This window comes from Crassostrea angulata, chromosome 8 (assembly GCF_025612915.1).
Source record: "Crassostrea angulata isolate pt1a10 chromosome 8, ASM2561291v2, whole genome shotgun sequence".
NCBI classification, from domain to species: domain Eukaryota; kingdom Metazoa; phylum Mollusca; class Bivalvia; order Ostreida; family Ostreidae; genus Magallana; species Magallana angulata.
This window is the reverse complement of record NC_069118.1, coordinates 15,079,868-15,100,476: the sequence shown is the minus strand read 5'-3', so window position 1 is coordinate 15,100,476 and position 20,609 is coordinate 15,079,868. Positions and strand designations below refer to the sequence as shown.

Below are 20,609 nucleotides of genomic sequence, written 5' to 3'. Positions count from 1 at the left end.
GGTAAATCACAAAGCCATGAAATTCCTAATCCGTGGGGGGGGGGGGGGCATTTTAAAAAAATCTTACCTACCCCCAAAATATTCTTTTCCCAAAATCATGATGGGGGGGGGGGGGGGGGGGGCGTAGTATACCTATAACTGCAATTTCTTAATATTTCCTTATTTTTATTTCATGCAGTCCCTTACATTTGACCGAAAATGTGGGAGCGCGGGACGGCACTTTCCTGATACTTAATTCTTTATATGTAAATTTCAGAAAAATTCAATTTAATTTGCTGCAACAAAAAGTGGGGAGGGTGCTGGCCCTTTGCTGATGCTATGTGCCGGAATATAGGTCTAACTTTGCCCCCCCCCACCCCACCCCCCATTTCGACGCCTACGACCGATCATTGCAGAAAAAAATACATAACGCCGGTTATGTACATTTACACCCTATACCGACTTAGAACCTCTAAGACTAAAGTACAATGCATATGGACAGTGTGTACATTGTATTTATAATAAGCAATGTCAAGCACCGTATTTCCGTTTTCACCATCTGCGTTAAGTGCTAACTTGCATTATGAGGTAACCTGGTTTCCGATTTGCAATTTTAATGCGCATGCATTTATAAAAAGCGTAAACAAAATGCTCGGCCGACGCAGATTTGGTATGTATAGGGTTCAAGATATATATATTTAAAGCTTCATTGACTAGATCTCTGGCAAGACTCGTATCTGCACCTTGAATATATTTTTAAAGTTGGTAAGAAACTACATGTAGATGCGTTTAATTAACATGCTTATTGTTTAATTGTTAGCCAACGGGACATACGCCATTTTTATAAGTTCAGCCAACACATTACAATCATGTACATGTAATGATTTATATATGAATCGTGTTTTATCGTAGCATGGGATGCATCTGAAGTTGATGCATGTGAAGTTTATGCATCATATTTATGAAATAAATTGGCATTCTATTGGTACATATGTACTGTATTTTACTATATCCGGCGGTACATTGATAATAATGATTATTATTTATAGTCCCCTACCGGTGAAGCCAGTCATTATTGTCGTATTCTTTTTACCCAAACTCGGTTTTCCAGAGTATGATTGTTATGATTTCCAAAATTTGAAATTTAATGTGCAACTTTATAATGAGAAACTACAAACCAAGTGATTTGTTACAGAAACTTTATATCGTGCATAGTCAAATATCTATTTGAAAATATCTTTTCTTCATTGCCAATAAAAAGACAAAAAGCTAGTAAAATGTTTTCACATTGCTTTAATTTATACATCTGAAATTACTAACAAAAAGGTGTACGAGCCTTTGTACGAGCCCCTTTCTTTCTTTCTTTCTTTCTTTCTTTCTTTCTTTCTGTTCTTTAAGTTATTCATAGCATTCAATTTTTTCTAAGTTGAGTATGAAGAGCATGTATAAAACGAGTACATATAGATAGATGTAGGCGGATAGCCAATCAATCCCTATTCACCAAATTACATTCCATAATATACGTGTACGTTCTAAGTTTTGTGCTTTGTAGTATGTTTTGTCGGTTCAATGTTCATAATATGTTCATATTTTTTGTGATTAAACTCGACTTTTTTTTATTCAATGGGCATTTTATACAGACATTTCAGATTCATAAAAAAAACCAACTGTGTCAGATCGAAAATGGGCTCGTCATTGTTACACGTGATACTGGTCAGCGTGCTATTTGAACTGTCAACAGAAATTCCGGTAAGTACAAAGACGGGAAAACGACTTCTTAACCTATGACATTGTTAATAGATGTACATCTCTCTGCAAATAAAGTACATACATTGTATGTATACAAGTGAATAATTCACTTCCGTTCTAATGTAATAAGTAGGGCTAAGGAAAATATAAGCTACATGTAAAGAGGTGTTTAACACATTTAATCAACAAACCATTTAATCAGCAAACGCTGATCAAGCAAGCCCCCCCCTTATAGATTGGCATATTATTTAAAATGTTGTATTTGTACTTTCAAATTGGTAATTTTAAAACGAAATGTTTTAATTCATATTTTTTAAACACTTCTACTCAGTGTCACTTAAATGTCATCGTAATTATCGAAAATATATACTAAAATGCGTTTATGTATTTAATGCATTTTTATTTCATTGGTATTGTATGGTATTGTAATTTAGCAAAAAAAAAAAAAAGAAAAAAAAACGATTGTAAGATTTGCTACTCTTGTAAAATCAGCGTAACATAGATTGTTCTTCCTACCAGACATTGAAATCTCTATAGTCTTAGGGTTGTATGGGACGCTTTGAAATTTCAATGGGGATTATTATATATAATAAGAAGATAACGGAATCACAATTTTTGCACATTTTAACAAATTTTAGAGCAAAATTGCGAAAATGTCCTATCGTTTCAAAGTCACGACACAGTAACCAATAGTGTGCTATTAAAAACATTATAACTAATTCTATACTGTTTTTCATTTCTATCTATATAACGATGTAACATAACTTGGGTCAATTTACGCTTTATAATCCGCTTCAAAAAAAAAGCAGTAGAGTTTACAGGCAAATTAAAGACAGATGGAAGAAATGGTATTTAATTATATATATGTTTTTAATCATTTAATTTTTTTTTTAGATTTATTCCTACCGATTTGAGGTATATCCAGTGGAGAGATGTCCCAAAAATATATCTGATTTTGAGACAGCAGCCAGTAGAAGAAATTGTACAAAAGGCACACGATACCTGTGTGCTCCTGATAAATACCTGTCAAATTTGATAGAATTCTGCACGGACGTCCCAAAATCTCTTTATGGAGATGGTATTACAACGTTAAACAATAATTTATAACAAGTATATTCATGCGCGGATCAAGAGAATATATATATATATATATATATATATATATATATATATATATATATATATATATATATATATATATATATATATATATATATATATATATATATATAAAGCACTATATAATGTCAAATTTTCGGGACAACCAGTCCCTTTTTAGGTACAAAAGAAATAAAATACATGCCATTGGGTAAAAACAAAGAAAACAAAATCTAGCGCTACTACTAAGACTACCAATGAAACTATAAAAAACAACTACATATAAATTATAATAATAATATATAATTATAATATAAATTATTATACTTTCATGTTAAATACTGAAATCTGATTGGTTTAGACGGAGTTGGTAATCCGTTCTATTACCCTCAGCGTTAGCAGCACACTTGGAAACGGGTAACACAACAAATTGTTACATGCGCCTAAATTATGCGCGTACGGTTCAGCATAGAATTCTCTTCATTTCTATATAAAAGCAGTAACATTTTCTTTAAAATAAGACATTCAGTATAATAAAATAAATAGTGCCTGTTTGGGAGGGTAACTGTTGAAATTGACACCCTTCGAAAACCATTGTCAACCTCCGTTTCGCGTCGGTTGACGATGGTTGTCTCAGGGTGTCAATTTCAACAGTTACCCTCCCAAACAGGCACTATTTATATAATGTTCCCCAACGGGCTCCTTGCTTTTTTGGTCTTTATGGCAGAGCGGTAGTTATTGATCCTTCTGCGGAGGTCACCTGTTTCACCAACGTATTGCTTTGAGCAGACTTTGCACCTGATGAAATAGTTGCAGTTGTTCATTTGTGCAGCAAGACATGTTGCCAAATATTTTGTAGGTGTGACCCGTGATGTATAAACACCAACTAAATTCAACAACACTAGGCATTTTAAAAGTGTCAAACCTGATATGTAGTATCTAGCTGTTTCTTTTATAGTTTATATAGTTTTTGTGTAATTTTAGTAGTATTGCTAAATTTATGTAAAACATCAATACATGTAATTCATGTTAAACATTTAGTAATAACATAAGATATTGGACAGGTAACTGTGTAAGACTGGAGGGTACTGGCGGTCTAAACCATTACAATTGTGTGGATACATTCATAAGTGGTTGTCCAACTTCGTCATATACCGATGACAATATTTATAAATGTGAGTACAATTTCTAGCGTTATATATGTATATTTGCAAGTACCTAAAATGACATCGTAAGATAGTAGATTGATTCAATTTCATATTCAATCAAGGTTCTATTTTTTAAATTTAGATTTCATTTTTTTGTCTTCTGTACTTATTCTGTGCATGCCTGTAATTTATTTAATAAACTAATTTAAAAATAAAATAATGGACTGGAAGAAAGATTTGCAGATTATATACTAATAAATATATTTTTGTTATAACCAGAACTGATATTTGAGATTATATTTTAAACTTTACAACTTACATGGACGCTGCTGCAATTTCGTAACAAGTTTCATTGAAACATTTTAGTTATAAAGTAAAGCTGACTTAGGTATTGTGTTGTCGGGATAAAATAATTAGGACCCGCCCTATAGTGATCAGTCTGTCCGTCCGTCCGTCCGAGATCGCTTTTCCACAACATAACTGGTCTCCCCTTGGCCCAATCTGGCTCTACTTCATTCAAAGACTGCCTTTTGGTAAAGGATGTGCAGTGACCTTGAACCATTTTTTTTAAGTTTAAGGTTTAGGTCATAGCAGAATTATTTTAAAAAATCCTTGTCCTGGGTATATCTTCTCTCCCCTTGGCCCAACCTGGCTATACTTCACTCACATAGTGTCTATGGTCAAAGAGTGTGCAGTGACCTTAAATGAAGTTTGTATGTCAAGGGTTAAGGTCATATCGGACAACGCAAATATCCCTTTTTCAGAGTATACACTTGTATATACTTTCCACTTAGCCCTATTTGGTTCATACTTCACATAAACACAGCTTTTAAGTAAAAAGTGTATTGTGAACTTGAACCATTTTTGAAGGTCAAATGTGTAGGTCATAGCAGAATTATATGAAAAATACTTATCCGGAGCAGTATGAGTAAGACTCTTTTTTGTTCAAAGCCTGGAAATTACAGAAGGAGGATGTTAATTCGTGGATAAGAGGTACCCACAAATTCCACAAAAATGTAGCCATCATGAAATCTAATAATTCCACGTTATCAAAATTTTGATAAATTGTTGTGTCTGATTGACTATTTTGTCAAATATCGTTCATCCGAAGTGTAAATATCGTTCATCCGAAGTGTAAATATCGTTCATCCGAAGTGTCTAAACTCAGATCAAGTTTGCTTTTATTTATGCTTTTACATATTTAATTCTACTCTCCGATAGCATTCTCAATCTTCCATTTTTAGATGCCATACATTTATTTAGAACTTGGTAGATAAGAAATGCTGTATCGTTTTACTTCAATCAATTTTGTGCGTCATGTGCTTGTATACATTTTTAAAACAGATCCAGCGTGCCTAAATATTAACAAAGATTTGAAGTGTTTTGTTGCTGAAAAAGATTGTCTAGAAAGGTTTGACTAATATTCTATAGAACAAAATGGAAAGCTAAATGTAACTATTTTGTAAACGTATATCTTGTAAAAACAACGTACTTTGTCATAATCAACTCTAGAAAAAAACTTATTTGTCTTACAAATATATTACATGTAAATACATAAACATCATTTATTGACGACATGATGTAGTCAGTAGTCAACAGACACAATTTTAGCACATCGCACAAACATCCGGATCAGATCAATCACGGAAGAAAATTTGATTCTTTGTAGAACTTCTTCAACAGCACCATCTTCAACAGAGAGATATTGCAATGAAACTAAAAGAGAGGGGTCGAGAAACAAACTAACAAATGGATCTAATAATGCTGCTCTTATTGGGATACTTATACCGGTCGGGTTGCTAGGTGTGGTGATATCAGGGATACTCTTTTACAAAAAAAGGAGAAAGAAAAAAGGTAATTTTATGCCGCTTCTTGGAATGTGCCACTACTTTTGAAGTTTTAAAGGGACTTGGACACAATTTGAGATAAAAAAATTATTTTTATTTTTTATGTATAAAAAGGTTTACAGGTGCCTTTTAAATGATTGACCAAAATATTGAATGTTAAAGTCAAGTTACAAGCGAGATACAAATTTGTTTACATTAAAATGAAACTTTAAAGCTCAAGTCTTATGGTTGTTTACAAAGCAAATAATGTAGAGAACTATCATTTATTAGACAAAATGATTTGTTTAAAACAATTTAAACTAGTTCAATACTTTCATAAATACTATTATCAACAAAAGAATTTAAAGTAATTCAATATCTTCAAAAATAATATTATCAACAAAAGAAAGTTATATTTTATCGAAATCTACACCAGTACAACACATGTAAACAATGACAATAATCGAGTTTACAAAACAAAGAATTATGAACTCTGTATCTTGCTTATAACTTGATATTTGACTTTCAAGTTTTGACATAGCATTTAGTTATAAACTTCTATATTTATCATCATAAACATAGAGAATGGAAAATAAAATTTGAAAATTTTAATTCAAATCGTGTCTAAGTCCCCATAAGATTGAGCTGCATTTAGCAATCACTGCCCTTAAAGATTTCTTAACTTTTAGAAAGATAGAAAAGAAATGCTTTACTTTGATTGATTACAATAAGTTATTTTTAAAGGATATTGTCTACCCAAGGTAAGAGTTGTCAAATTCAAGTTCAGTGTCATGAGTAAAATATCAAAAATTTGATTATTTACCTCATATAATTTTAATACCAGCAAAATAAGGTCCATATACGTAGTTTAGGACTAAAGATGTTTTAGTTTTGTTGTTATTCATTTTTTGTGAAATTAAACAACAATTGGTGGGGTTTAGAAAATGGATAAAACAAACTCGGGCTGAATTATTTTTAATCATCGCTAAACACTTTTTTTTTTATTTCTATTTTGCTACAACGACCTTCCTTAAGTATATATTTTTTTGCAAGATATATTATCAGTTGTATTTTACAATTAAGAAAATCTCAATCATGGTTTTTAAACTTTAATAGATTTTTGTCAATTGTTCAAAACATATTCAATAGCTGCTAATTCAAAAAAGGCAATTGACATACTTATTTGAAAGTAAATAACACATCAAAGTTCTATATCATGTAATAGATGGCCTTTTATTATTATCAGGGGAATACATTCGCATTTTAAGTAAACGTCATTCTTAATGGAAAATATTTCTGTACAGATTAATCAAGTAGAAACACCTTTAGTTATAATAATAATGTTTTACTTTAGAAATACTGCTAGATGAAAAGAAGATTAGAGAGTTTCTCGGTAAAGGAAATCTGACCATTCGCCAAGTTAGATGCATTATACTGGGATGTGCAGGTGCAGGGAAAACGACTCTCCTGAAGAGATTGCAGAACGTTCCGTACAAAGAGCTTAAGAAAATAGAGTCAACAGAAATAGTTGACGTCCATGTAAACAGTTTTGAGGTGTTGGAAGATAAAGAAACCATTAAAAGTAAATTTTCCTTAGTTCGTGTTAGCTCAACTGAGGTTCCATATATATATATATATATATATATATATATATATATATATATATATATATATATATAATCTTTATCTTTGAATTTGATATTTATGCTATGAGAAATAAAGTAATTAAAAAGGCCATTTGGGCCATTCCACACAGGGTGGGTGAACGAGATATACTTTATTTTCTCGGAAGAAGGGATACATTTTATTTTTCCATGACTTTTGGTTTGTCAACAAAACCTGAAAAGGTGCTCCCTGTTTCGTTCTACTCATTGCATCTTAACAAACACTTTTGGGATTCATCATCAAAATCTTCAGTTTCATTTATCAAGCTAATTCTACATTTTCATGTGTTAGAATCAGAATTTAAAAAAGTCTTGAAGAAATCAATTTGAATTTAAGCGCGCATGACAATGTCCGTCTTTTTATTACCTTGAAGTCGTTGATGCAAGTGTAAGCTTTATTAAATGATTAATGAAACTAAATGCATTGAATCGCCTCTCTATCTTATAAAAAAATATCGGTGTTCAATGGGATTTTCAAGCAGCGATCTCAAAATCTTATACGTCACACTGTATTCCTTGCATGACACACTGTGTCTTTTTCAAATTCATTTCAATTGATGTTCTGTTATACGAGTAATCAAACCAGTAGTTAAGCAACCTATGTTTGACGTTCTACTACGGAATATTGGATACTGAAGTTTACAATTTGAGAAGTACATTCATACTTTTCTAATGCCTCTGATTTTCTATTTTAACCAAAAATAATATGTTCTTAACAGCATTCAGTTTAATTATCTACAATTGTTTTGTCTTTTTTAAATGAAAATAATATGAATATGTAAACACATGTACTTTTGCAGGGGTCGAGAGTAAGAACGAACTGCCAACAATCATATTTTCTAAAGATATGTTGGACATTAACAGCAAAAGAATACATATAGAGCAGACACCAGTCAATGAAAATGATTACACGGAAGATGGTGAATCAAGTGAAGATGAACATTCTATGAGAGAAAATGGTAATATTGACTTCTTTAGTGTTGAAAGTAATAAATTATTATTATTGCTTTTATTATGACCATAACATTCTGTGCAAGATTCATTTGTTTTTTAGTTGAAACATAAAGATATTAGAAATATTATTACCAAACAATAAAAATCTAATTTTGAATACATAATTATTGGATGTTGACGTCGAGGCAGCGAAGCGAATATACATCAACAATATCAATAAAAATATATAGATAAGAAGTACATGTATATAACAGGTAAACATAACATACCTATTTCAGAGGCTTTTCACAGTTATTCGTTTTTCGGTAGCAATAACTCAAATTGTGTTCACTAAAACATCAAGAATGGAACAAATTTGTAAAAACGGGCGTCCTAAAATTGATAACTTAAGATGAGAAACAAAAAATATTCTATGTTTCTATTTGTTTAGCAAAGGTTTAAAATATGAAAGCAAAAAGATGCATTAAATTGCATTTAATTCCAATAAGGCTGACTGCAGGTGCTCCAGGTCACTGGGCATTTGCATGTTTGTTAGCTTATTAGTAATGATCTAATTATATCATGGACTAGGAAGTTATTATATTGTACAATTAATACTTACCCCGCTTTACTTTATGGTGATTTTACAAGAATTTACCTTTAATTTTGTAAGATCTTAATCTATAAATGATTTAAAGTAAAATGAATATCCCCACAAACAAGTCATGTTTTAAGTCTTCTTGAATTTTGTTCTGATATTTTGAAAAACTTTAGAATCATTTTTTATAACGGCCCAAGCTGTTTTCCCTTTGTTTTTATGTGGCAATTTATGTTGACAATCGCCTTGGTTCAATTGTGTTAAAAGCACTTCATGCTTTTTGAAAATTTTGTTCAAATAACCAGAAAAAGTAACGAATCGTATAAATGGTCTACCACACATTTTTTATATAACTTATAATAAATAACTTATTATATCAATTATCTGTAATAGTGCAACGTAGTGATTAAAATTTCAACAAGCTATCTTGAAAACTTTTCTAAAAAGCTACAATACGCAACTCCTCTAAACATACCAAGAATAATAAAGGCAAAAGATACAGGTGGGTTTTTCCGATCAAAAGTTGTCCGCAATCTGTTGTCATATTCGTGTCATCGTTGTTGTTGATGCTGTTGTAAACATATTATTTAGAACCACTAAGATGAACAAAACAAGGGGTGGGTTACATTAAAAAAAATCTTCTAAAGAATCAAACGCTATGTAATAACAAAGCTTCCTTGGATAAATTTTGCTTATTTTACGAAGGTTTAAAACAGGACCGACAAGATCTGAAAGGGAACCTAATGGGGGTTCGAAAGGGAACCTAATGGGGGTTCATGAGAAGTAGAACTCATTCTAAAGAACCCAATGGCTATACTTCATGAATTTGATAAAGAAGCAAGCTATATGTAACACCAGGATTAATTTTCACACTAAGTTATACAATTTCCTCTGTGGGTTAGAGAAAATAGAGGTGTAAGTGGGAAGCTTTTAGAGCAATTGAAAATAAGTAGTTTTTAGGTGTGTGTGATCATAATAATAAAAAGTTTTTTGATAATGTTTTAAATTCAGTATACTATAACACTGTTATCATAGTGGAGCCAAAATTGGGTGAGGTCTTATTTCTATAGATATAAATATAGTAAAGTATCCATTTTGAGAAAATGAGAATGGTATCATTTGCTAATGTTACCTTCAACTGGCACGATTTGCATGCGATTAAGATCATGATCTTCATCGTAGAATAATTGTAATAATCGCATCAAATCTCACCAGATCATGAAGTTTTTCGTGGCAATAGTGAGAGTCGTAAAAAACCTTTTGACTGTCAAAATATTTTTCTACGATCAATACAATTAATATTCGTTATCATGATTTTTACTACACGCAACATGTGGTATTATATAAATAGTGCCTGTTTGGGAGGGTAACAGTTGAAATTGACACCCCGAGAAAACTATTGTCAACCGACGCGAAGCGGAGGTTGACAATGGTTTTCGAGGGGTGTCAATTTCAACTGTTATCCTCCCAAACAGGCACTATTTATTTTGTTATACTGAATGTCTTTTTTAAAATTTTTAAGAAAATTTTACTGCTTTTATATAGGAATAACGTGAATTCTACAGCGAACCGTACGCGCATAATTTTCGCGCATGTAATATTTTTTAATGTTACCCGTTGCCAAGTGCGTTGCTAATGCTGAGGGTAATAGTAAATATTATTAACTGCGTCTTAACCAATCAGATTTCAGTATTTAACATGAAAGTATAACAAAAGATCATACATCACCCCTAATTGTGATGATGTAGATCATTTTTGGAAGAAATAAACACCGCACTGCGCTACGTTAAACAAACAACACACAGCGCTGCGTTTAGTTGCATGTCAGTATGTTCACTCGGGCTACAAAGATATATAGTCGGGATTGAATCAAACCTCATATCGTATTCATCATCAATCTGGATCGTTAAAAGAATCGCACGTACACAGGTGTATCAAAGCTTAACCAATCGCATAACGATGTATCGACTCGCATCTCCTCGTAGCTAACCATATAATTGTTAGTCGTAGAGTTCGTAACAGATCGTATGACAATGGGGACCAAGCATAAAGAAATGCAGAACTATAAGTTTACTGTGTAGTGCACATAATTCTAAAACGTCTTGTATATTAAAGCAATATAAGCTGCAATTTTCATGAAGATTTTTGTTTGTTTACAAATTGTTTTTTTCTACCAAAATTACAAAAATATCATGGATTTAAAATTTCTTTTAGCCAAATTCTTGTGGAAAAGACCGGTAAGAAACCTTAATTGGAGCAAAATTTAATTATTTTCGTCTTGTACAAAAATTGATTTGCTATATGTTCCTTAGAAGAGAAATCTTTCCTCTGACAAAAATTATTGATTTTTCCAAACCTTATTTATCATAAAAGTTTTATTCATATGCAGACATATCATACTAGCAGGTTTTTGCAGCAAAATAAAAATCTAAAAAATACAGCCCATATTACTTTAAATCTCACTCGAGAGGATAGGGTTAACGTTGTGCCAATCAAATACTACACGGAAACTAACCTTTTGATGTTTATAAAACCATTTTTTATGTTGTTACACACTTTTCATTTTTGAAATATTTAAAAAAAAATATAAGAATGTTTCAGATGATATAATACGATACCTTTATTCCATTCTGATCATCACACTTCATGGGGCTTGCGCATGTGTGTGTGTGTGTTTCTGTGTTTTATAGAAATTTACCTTGTGCTAAAAATTTCCGTTTTTTCGAAGAGTGTTAAAAATACATATTAAAAAATCTGCCATAATTAATGTCTTGTGTTCGTAAAATAACCCTGCTGTTAAGTTGAGAAATGTGTTTAGAGAAACTTGCACAATTTTTTTTCATTTAAAAAAGTTCTAATAAGGTACATGTATAAACGGAAATCACATGAGTAATTTTAAGATACATTTGAGCTTAAAATTTTGAATTTTATTTGTTCCATTTTTAACGTTTAGATTGGTTGAATTGGGTATTTTTAATGGTTAGTCAGAATTTGAAAGTCAAATATTACATTAAAAGGAAAAAAAAAACAGAGTATGAATTTTTATTTTGTTTTATAAACAAAGCTCGAGCCTTGTTATTGTTCACATGTGGTTTTTTGGTACACGATTTAATCATATGTGCTTTCATCCGCTGATAATATAATTTAAGAACATGTTAAATCGGTTTATCTTGTTTGAAACGATTCATAACAATTCCATACTTTACATTATTTATAAACAAATATATGACTCGAGCTTTGTTTACATAGCAATTAATTCATAATTTTTATTTATCAAAAATATCTTTGATATATATATATATATATATATATATATATATATATATATATATATATATAAATATATATATATATATATATATATATATATATATATATATATATATATATATATATATATATATATATATATATATATATTTAATTAATCCTTTTATGATGAAAATACTATGCTTATTGTAGACGCCATATTAGAAAACAAAGATTCATCACGCGACAAATCTTTTGACAAGACTGCGAGAGCAAGACGAAAGCAAAAAATGTCTTCAAATGCAAAAAGAAAACTAGATTTATCAGAAAATAATGACGAGGAAAATGTAGAGAGTGAACATGACGAGGATACCAATCAAAGTATCAGGCTGATACCTTTCTCCACAAGTGAACAGGGAAAAGACACGAATCAAAGGGAAGACATAGGAAACATCGTTTTACCTCAGTGTTCTTACGATAAAACATCTCAAAAAGGTAAAACAGACTCTTTCCAAAGCCCCTCACAAGTATCACTTCAAGGAAATAATAAATACTTTGGAAGTGAAGGACGTATAAAAAATGAAAATATAGAAGATTATGTAAATGCCAAACTTCTCACATCACCTTCAGGAAACCTCAGAAGAGTACACTACAGGGAAACAACATGATGGAGCAGCCAAAGAGATTGAGACCAATACAGATTGTGATGATCAGGATGATCATGAAAAATATGCACTCTTAAAAATAATGGATGCTGTAAAACAGCTATCCAGTAAAAGCGACTTACGTCCACGGATTACATTCCTCGATTTTGCAGGACAGAGTGTGTACTATGCTTTTCACCAAATCTATTTAAGTCCGAAAACCTGTTATATATTGGTTGTGGATATGTCAAAACGTTTTGATGAGCAAGTTCATGAACTTGATTCAAATGAAAAAGGATGTAGTCGATTTGAATCCTGGACATATCAAGGTATTTTAACATAAACATGAAGCGTCCGAATTCTCATTATTATTACAGTAGCTGTTATTGTGTATATATATTTATATATGGGTGGGTGGGTGGGTGTGTGTGTGTACACTTAAATGAATAAAAACACAAAGTCCGAGTAAAACATAGGCGCTTTTATTTTCATCTTCAGATGTTTTACATGTAAAATTTTCTTAGTCGATAATAACTTGTTATAAAGTGAAGAAATAAAAAACAATCTTTTTCTTAAGGCAGGACAGTTTTGGTTTCGAATAAAAGAGTTTTCTTTTGATCATTTTACACTCTGATCCATCAAACGTGTGTCCCTATTATATATTTAAGCGGCAAAAATTTATCCCTTTAATTTGAATTTGTAGATCAAATTATTGTGTTGAATGTAGAGGTACTTGCGTACTTCCGTTGTTAAATAACCAAAATAATAAATGTGCTGCTTTTTACGTATGTTAGCTTATTGGATAAATGATAAGCGGGTATGACCAACATAATCATTTAGATGTGTAAAATGGTGTATAAATCAATAACTAAAAAAACACCTCTTATTCGAAACCCATTCGGAACACCTCGGGCCTTTCACAGAAAAACGTACGCGTGCTTATCTGTGAACGGCCCGAGGTGTTCCGGATGATTCTAAACCTGCTCTGACGTAATCAACTGTTTTAATCAAAACAGTGGGGTTTTCCGCTTGTTCCTCTTTCGGTTTGTAATTTAAATGCGCAGTAAAGATACCCGATGCATATCAGGTAAGTAAAATATTTGATCTTCTTTAATTAACGTATAAACATATAAATAAGAATAAACAATTCTTTCAATTCTTGCAATTTCAGCAAACAATTTACAATGTCAATACATATGCGTTTTTTAATTTTGACACTGATTTTGGACATGTTGTAAAGCTAGGATAACGAAACTTACCATATCCTTGCTACTGTAGTTCTTTATCTCAAAAAATGCTCGATTAGTGAAAGAAATAGTAATTTTAATAATAGATATCTTGCATGCATTCATATATTACAGCGAGAAACAATAGACTGAAAATGGGACCTCAGTTGTTCCTCATACTTCTAGTCTCCAACACACTTGTACTTGTTTCTGAAACTTTGGTAAGTACATGTAACATGTTACGAATCAAAAACATTACTTCAGCATAATTTACAGGTAGGCATATTTACTTGTACATTCGAGTATTTGAACGAGTTTTATTTTTAAAGAATTGGTATTTTTGTCACATATCTCAACAACCAATTTAGGTTTGCTGACCATAAAAATACCTTCAAGGGGTGATTATTATAATATTATAACATTTAAAAAAATCGAGATTTCATAAAGGTATCTAACCCATGCTCCTTTAAATGATAACAATCATTAAAAACGACATTATCCATCATACTTGTTGTAGTGGTTGTAGTGTCTGCTCCTTGATAAATAAGTTGTATGTAATATATGCAAGTCTTATTTTTTTTATCATTCCTACCTATCATGGCTCTATTGATGTCTTTTAAGGCCTTTAAAATCAAAATTTGTAAAGGTCCATTCGTTCACACAATTGTAGTCTAGTTACCAAATAGCGCAAGTAATAGAACAAAGTCTATAAATACGGGGGTTGGTCGGAAATTATTAAGACAACACAAATATTTTCCTTCTAACTGACGAATTTTGATGAAAATTGGAACAAAAATAGAAGAAACCCAAACAAATAATTAGTAATATTAAAAAAAATACAATATTTTCTTTACGACGATACATAAACGAGTCAGTGGTAGGGGTACACGGCGCAGTCATAAAATCAGAGATTAAAAAAACTTGAACAACTACTTCCTAAGTCCCGGTAGACCAACAATTAATAATTAAGGAAATAAAAATAATTACGTTCATGTTGCTATTTATTGTGACTAACTATTGTGCAAGTTTAACTAGTTTTCGAGTTGAAATATGGAGATAATGCACATATATTTACCAAGCAATAGAAATCTGACTGACACGGTTTATTAAATTATGACGTGACAGCGGCGCATTTGATAAACATCAAATTGGTGGGAATCTCGGAAGGAGACCTTTTCAGCCCATGCAATTGCTTAATCAAAAAACTATACAATGTAAAGGGGCCAAGAGCTTCCTTTTATCGTTTTTGTTTTCTTACTGTAAAAATAAAATTATAACAAGGAAACTAAATATCTACTACTTTTTACACAAAAACTGATATCAACAGTTCTAAAATATGAACAGAATGACTGTAAAAGGCATTTCACCGAAAGATGAATTTTGGGTAGAAATAACTAAAAAAATTTCTTAACAAAATTCCAGAATGAAAAGAATATGTAAACGGTCATATCTAAAAGATGAAAAATAACCCATGTTTTCCATTTGTTTGTGAGACGTTTGAATCTTAGGATCAAACAAATGCGTTAAAATACGTTGCGATGAATGTGGGGTTGCGCCGGGGGCATTGACTTAATTAAGTTTGTTAGCTTACCAGGAACTATCTAATGATGTCTTTGACTTGAAATTTTTACAATAATAAACTGTATTCTGATTTACTCTTGGTAAAATTTTAATGGTTTATCTTTTTTTCCAAGGGAGTTAGAGTAAATGTCTCAATAATTTTCGAACAGCCCTCGTAATGACATTTGGGACTAATTTTCCAAAACTCCACCTGTGAATTATCAGCCTTAATTATGGAAGGCAAATATATAGATCTCTCAGTGGTCGCAGGTGGTGCTTTATGTATTTACCTAGTATACCTGTTGAAATAAAACATTTGAATTTATGATTCTTCTACCCTTCCACAAAAATATTACAACACAGAAGTTTACAATGTTCACTCCTGACTGAGGTTCACGGTAAAGCGATAAAGATTTTAAAAAAAATTGGTTATTGAGTTACAAAGTAAACAAAAATGTTACAAGTATTCACAAACAACTTGCAACAAAATTGTTGAACTCCCATTTAAAAAAAAATACTTACAGTACAGATATCCGGACTTTTTGATGTATTAAAAACGATTACTTAGTATGAAAATGTCATTACTATATAGACAAATTGAGACATTATTGATGAATTCACGGAGATGATAAGCATATTGATACATATTTATATTCATATCATAAATATAACACGAGGCCTACATGCCCTGACGGTCACCTGAGTACCATAGTCCTTAGATTGACATGTCAGAGAGTCTCATGTAAGCACGTTAAGCTTCAGTTTGAAGTCTAAACCCTGCTGTCTGACTCTCCTGTCTGTTATCCCGCTTTTATTATCTGATGTTTGAATAACATTCATTCACGAAAAATGTGCGCAGGGGTTTAATAGTCAGAGTAATCTCGGATTATATATACATTAAATTCAGGGGCTAAGAATTGTAAACTTTTCGTTATAAGAGACCTGCAGACCTTAAATGGTCAATATTTTATAATATTCTCAGTTTCTTTTATAATACACACAAAATGCATTCAGCTTATTTCCACAAATATACAATGGACAGGATACTAAAGTAGATTTCTTAAAATAGAACCATATTTAATGCAATACTACCAAGTGACAATCTACCAAGTACATGTAGTTACGATTGTTAATGGATGACATATAATTATTACATTAAGTAAAAATAATTGTTCAATATATAGCCATATTTATCATCCACCCACCCACCCCATATAATGCCTTGACTTTTGCCCCGTGGCATAGGGAGCGAATTTCACATTTAACATCAGGACATTTTGAACATAATAATAATGCATGACTTATCTCCCACGACTGTCCCCAGATAGAATTATTGTCATTTTTTTGGTGTGTTTCAAATTTATGAACCCCCCCCCCCAAAAAAAAAATAAAAATAAAAATCTAAATAGCTATAGGATGCCGATATCAGGTTATGGATTCTCAAAATTTATATTCCTCTTACCACAGAAATGCTTTACACTAAAAAAGTAACAATTTGCCTTGTAGTTTTCCAGAATTTAAAAATATAAAATTGTTAACGCAAGACGACGGATAAAGACCATTTGCATTAGGTCACCGAATAAATCGTCCAAAATTCAGATATAGAAAAACAATTTCCGCAACAACTTGATTTGTATTTTCAGCTTCATAACGGGATTTTTTAAAATTTAGAATGCCAAAGACTATTAGTGTAAACAGGGTATTCCGCCGCTCAGCAACTTTACATTGCAAACTCTAAGTATTTTCTTACTCTGACCAACTGACATGCTATACATTCTACGTTCTATTTTAAGTTATAAATACAATTTTGTGCGAAAAACGATTCCAACGGCTGTTCTCACGGCGATCCCGCTGCGTCCTTAAATAATGTAAAACGCCAAGGTAAACGCAGTAGAGTCTCCTACAGCGCCGTAAGAACGCAACGGCATCTTCGTCCGGCGTTTGGATCGCCTTGAACATTGAAGAACGCCATGCGACGGCACGCACTTTGAACATGCACAATGTACGCGCCGTGGCTCGGCGTTCTGATAAACACGCCGTAGAAGCGTAGTGAGATCGCCGTGACAGCGCCGTAAGATCTCCAACAGCGCTACGAGAGCTCCGTCGGTGCGCTCAAGGAACGCAGCTAATCGCAGTGTAGACGCAGTGATAAGTCAATTGCGCTTGCACGGAGACCTCACGGAGTCCTTTGGGATCTCACTGCGTCTCTATCGCGCTCTCACTGCGCATCCACAGCGTTTGAACAAGTTGTTTTCTATTTGGCTGCGTTCACACAGCGACTTCAAAGAGCTGTTGCTGCGTTCATCGCGCACTCGTGACGTTTCTTCTGCGTTTATACCGCGCTCCCACGGCGTTTCTACTGCGTTGTCATCAAGACCACGAAAACTCGAAAAATGGCTGTTGTACAATAGCAAGCGGTGTAATAACTAGAGCAGAGCTCGTGGCAAAGCCACGAGTAGGTCTTCCGTTGTTGCTGCGAGTTGAAAATTTATATGATTTGGTGTCAAACGATTATAATGACTAATGACTAAAATTTCACTCCTGCTTTTGTTATAAAAACGTGTTGTAATTGAAAGCCTGTATAAAGACAGGAAGAAAATGTTTTAGGAAAACTATTTGTCGAACACAGTTTGTGTAATTGTTTTGAAAACTCTTTAAAGCCCTGTCACACGAAGTTGCGTTCCCAGGGCGTGTTCACGCCGTTGTAAAATTCATGGATTTAGTAGATCGCAAGGAAAATTTACAATTGAAAATGTCACGGCATCCTGATGGTGACTGAGGCGTCCTTACAGAGCTCCCAACTACGTTTCCACAGAGTTCTACTTGGCGATTGACTGCGCTCTCGCTGGGTATCCGCCGAGTGCTCATGACGTGCTAAGAGTTTGTACCACACGTCCACAGCGTGCCCTGCGTGCACATGCGCTGTCACGGCGTTCTAAAATGTTCTAGGATATCCCACCGCGGCGAACGAAGATGCCGTTGCATTGTTACGGCGCTGTAGGAGACTCTAGTTCGTTACCATGACGTTTTACATTATTCAATGACGCAGCGGGATCGCCGTGAGGACGCAGCTCCAGTGTGACAGGGGTTTAAACAATGAGAAGTTAAATGGCGAGTTAAATTTTTAAGGGTAGCAAGGATTGTTATATATACATGTATTCATGATTCATGTAAGGAAATGCACGCAAAAACGTGCATAAAAAACACGTAACTTCTGTAATTAAATCTTTCTTATTTTTTAAAAACTATGTGCAAGATTGAAATTGTTCCGTGCGGTCAAAATTTGGTAAATAGCCAAAATTGATGGCATCTCAGTATTCAGGGCTGATATTATTTAATAATACGAGTAGACTTGAACATTTAAAATAATAATCAGCTATGAAAGATCATCGGGATTATTTATGCATAAGTGAGCGTCTAAATTTTACATCTGATATAGAGACACCGTTATGTAAATTAAAATTAAATGACATTATTTACAGAAATGAATATTACTTCTCTCGACGATGCAATAATATGCAAAATACCTATTTTTAAGTCAGTTTTTTCTCCATTATCGGATCATAAGTAGGCCTAATTCTCTCGGAGAAAGTGTACGTATGTATTTTGAAAAAAAAACCCCGGTAAACTTCAATAAAAATAAGCGAAAAATCTAGGTGTTACGGTTTTTATTTTCAGTCACTTAAATTAAATGTGACAAAGGGGCATATTCGGTCGAAATTTTGGGGTAACATGTACATGAAGGAAATTGGATGCAAGTTCCCTGTTTGTTTTTTGTGGGTTTTTTGTTTGTTTTTGTTTTTTGCTTTTCTCTGTTTTATCATAAAGATATATTTAAAAAATTACGTACGTCACAAGCAATTTTTGCCTTCTCTATTTCTCTGGTATTTTAATAGATTGTGTATTCATTGTTGACCTAAAATTAGTATTCCACTGGCTGCAGGTAACCTTGTAAGTAAATTAAGTTGCATGACAACCTCATACCACACAACTTCAATAAAACTTTTTTTTTAAATCAATTTTCATATAATTAGAATCAATTTTCATATAATTAGCAATAAAGAAAATTCCCAAGAACACATGTCCATCTCACTGAAGTGTAACTTTGAGAAGCGCATATATTTTTCGGAGGCAGATACATGTATGTCACTATATTATAGTCTGTAAGTCAAGTGAACTAATCTGTCCACACTTGCAATACTTTGATGATTTCTATGGCGACCGCCTGCAAAGCATAATGTAGTCGTATTTCTTAACATCTAATCCAAAGAACAAATTACCTTTGCCTTAAAACTTTTTATTATAATATATATAATTCTGTTCATAACTATATATAATTGAAGTTTAGCGTGTTCAACAGGTCAATTTATTATAGCCACATTCTCAGATTATGAACTCGCACCTTTAATGTGAAAATGAAAGTCTTATTGTTTGATAATTGACCACTTTGAAGAAAGCACCCTGCGAACTGTTGATTAATTACATAACAATTGATGATTTGCAGCCATAAATAACCTGGGGCTATATATGTTCTGAGCTGTTTGCGCTGAAGCGACACAAGATTTTCGGTAGCACGTGGCGATTGAATTTACGCAATAAAGAAAGTTGAAATTTACAAAGACTGACCGAATAAAAAGACGGGTGGGAAAGAGAAACACGTTCAGGAGAAAATGTTAAAAATAAGATTCAATTCAATTTATTATCCTTGAGCTTTACAACTCATCGGAATACAAATTATAATACATATAAAATTATATACAAATGTGCAATGTGCAGTAAGTGAGTGGACATATTAAGACAATATAATCATGTACATATCTTAAGATGTGAATGAACATAAATGTATAAGTAGCTTAAACTGTAGTATTATTACAATGCTGCGCTCTCATTTTGGATAAATATTTTCCTAAATTATAGAGTTCCTTTGTATTGTTA

The 20,609-nt window shown here is 32.4% G+C and overlaps 2 protein-coding genes across 3 annotated transcripts in view; both read left to right on the top strand.

Annotated features, from left to right (window-relative positions):
* Positions 1-566: 566 nt before the first annotated feature.
* Positions 567-13,045, top strand: LOC128161731 (uncharacterized). 2 transcript variants are annotated; one of them, XM_052825109.1, is made up of 9 exons: positions 567-649; positions 1,620-1,728; positions 2,623-2,806; positions 3,891-4,001; positions 5,319-5,385; positions 5,644-5,828; positions 7,155-7,382; positions 8,265-8,423; positions 12,458-13,045. In XM_052825109.1, exons 2-9 carry the CDS (start codon positions 1,663-1,665, stop codon positions 12,910-12,912), a joined length of 1,455 nt encoding a protein of 484 aa, XP_052681069.1. In that variant the 5' UTR covers positions 567-649; positions 1,620-1,662; the 3' UTR covers positions 12,913-13,045. The 2 variants fall into 2 exon arrangements, with proteins under 2 accessions (XP_052681069.1, XP_052681070.1); XM_052825110.1 differs by lacking the exon at positions 567-649 and adding an exon at positions 668-744.
* Positions 13,046-13,859: 814 nt separating this feature from the next.
* The window catches only part of LOC128161729 (uncharacterized), a 75,817-nt gene continuing 69,067 nt past the window's right edge, over positions 13,860-20,609 (top strand). Inside the window, exons 1-2 of the mRNA XM_052825103.1 lie at positions 13,860-13,975; positions 14,250-14,335. Coding sequence (XP_052681063.1) covers positions 13,945-13,975; positions 14,250-14,335 — 117 coding nt within the window. The 5' untranslated portion in view covers positions 13,860-13,944. The remainder of the gene's footprint in view (positions 13,976-14,249; positions 14,336-20,609) is intronic.

Excerpts from the sequence above, each read along its gene's own strand:
- LOC128161731 (XM_052825109.1), top strand. The coding sequence starts at position 1,663 with ATGGGCTCGTCATTGTTACACGTGATACTGGTCAGCGTGCTATTTGAA. Across the intron at positions 1,729-2,622 it reads AACTGTCAACAGAAATTCCG|ATTTATTCCTACCGATTTGA; the intron begins GTAAGTACAAAG and ends TTTTTTTTTTAG. Across the intron at positions 5,829-7,154 it reads AAAAAGGAGAAAGAAAAAAG|AAATACTGCTAGATGAAAAG; the intron begins GTAATTTTATGC and ends GTTTTACTTTAG.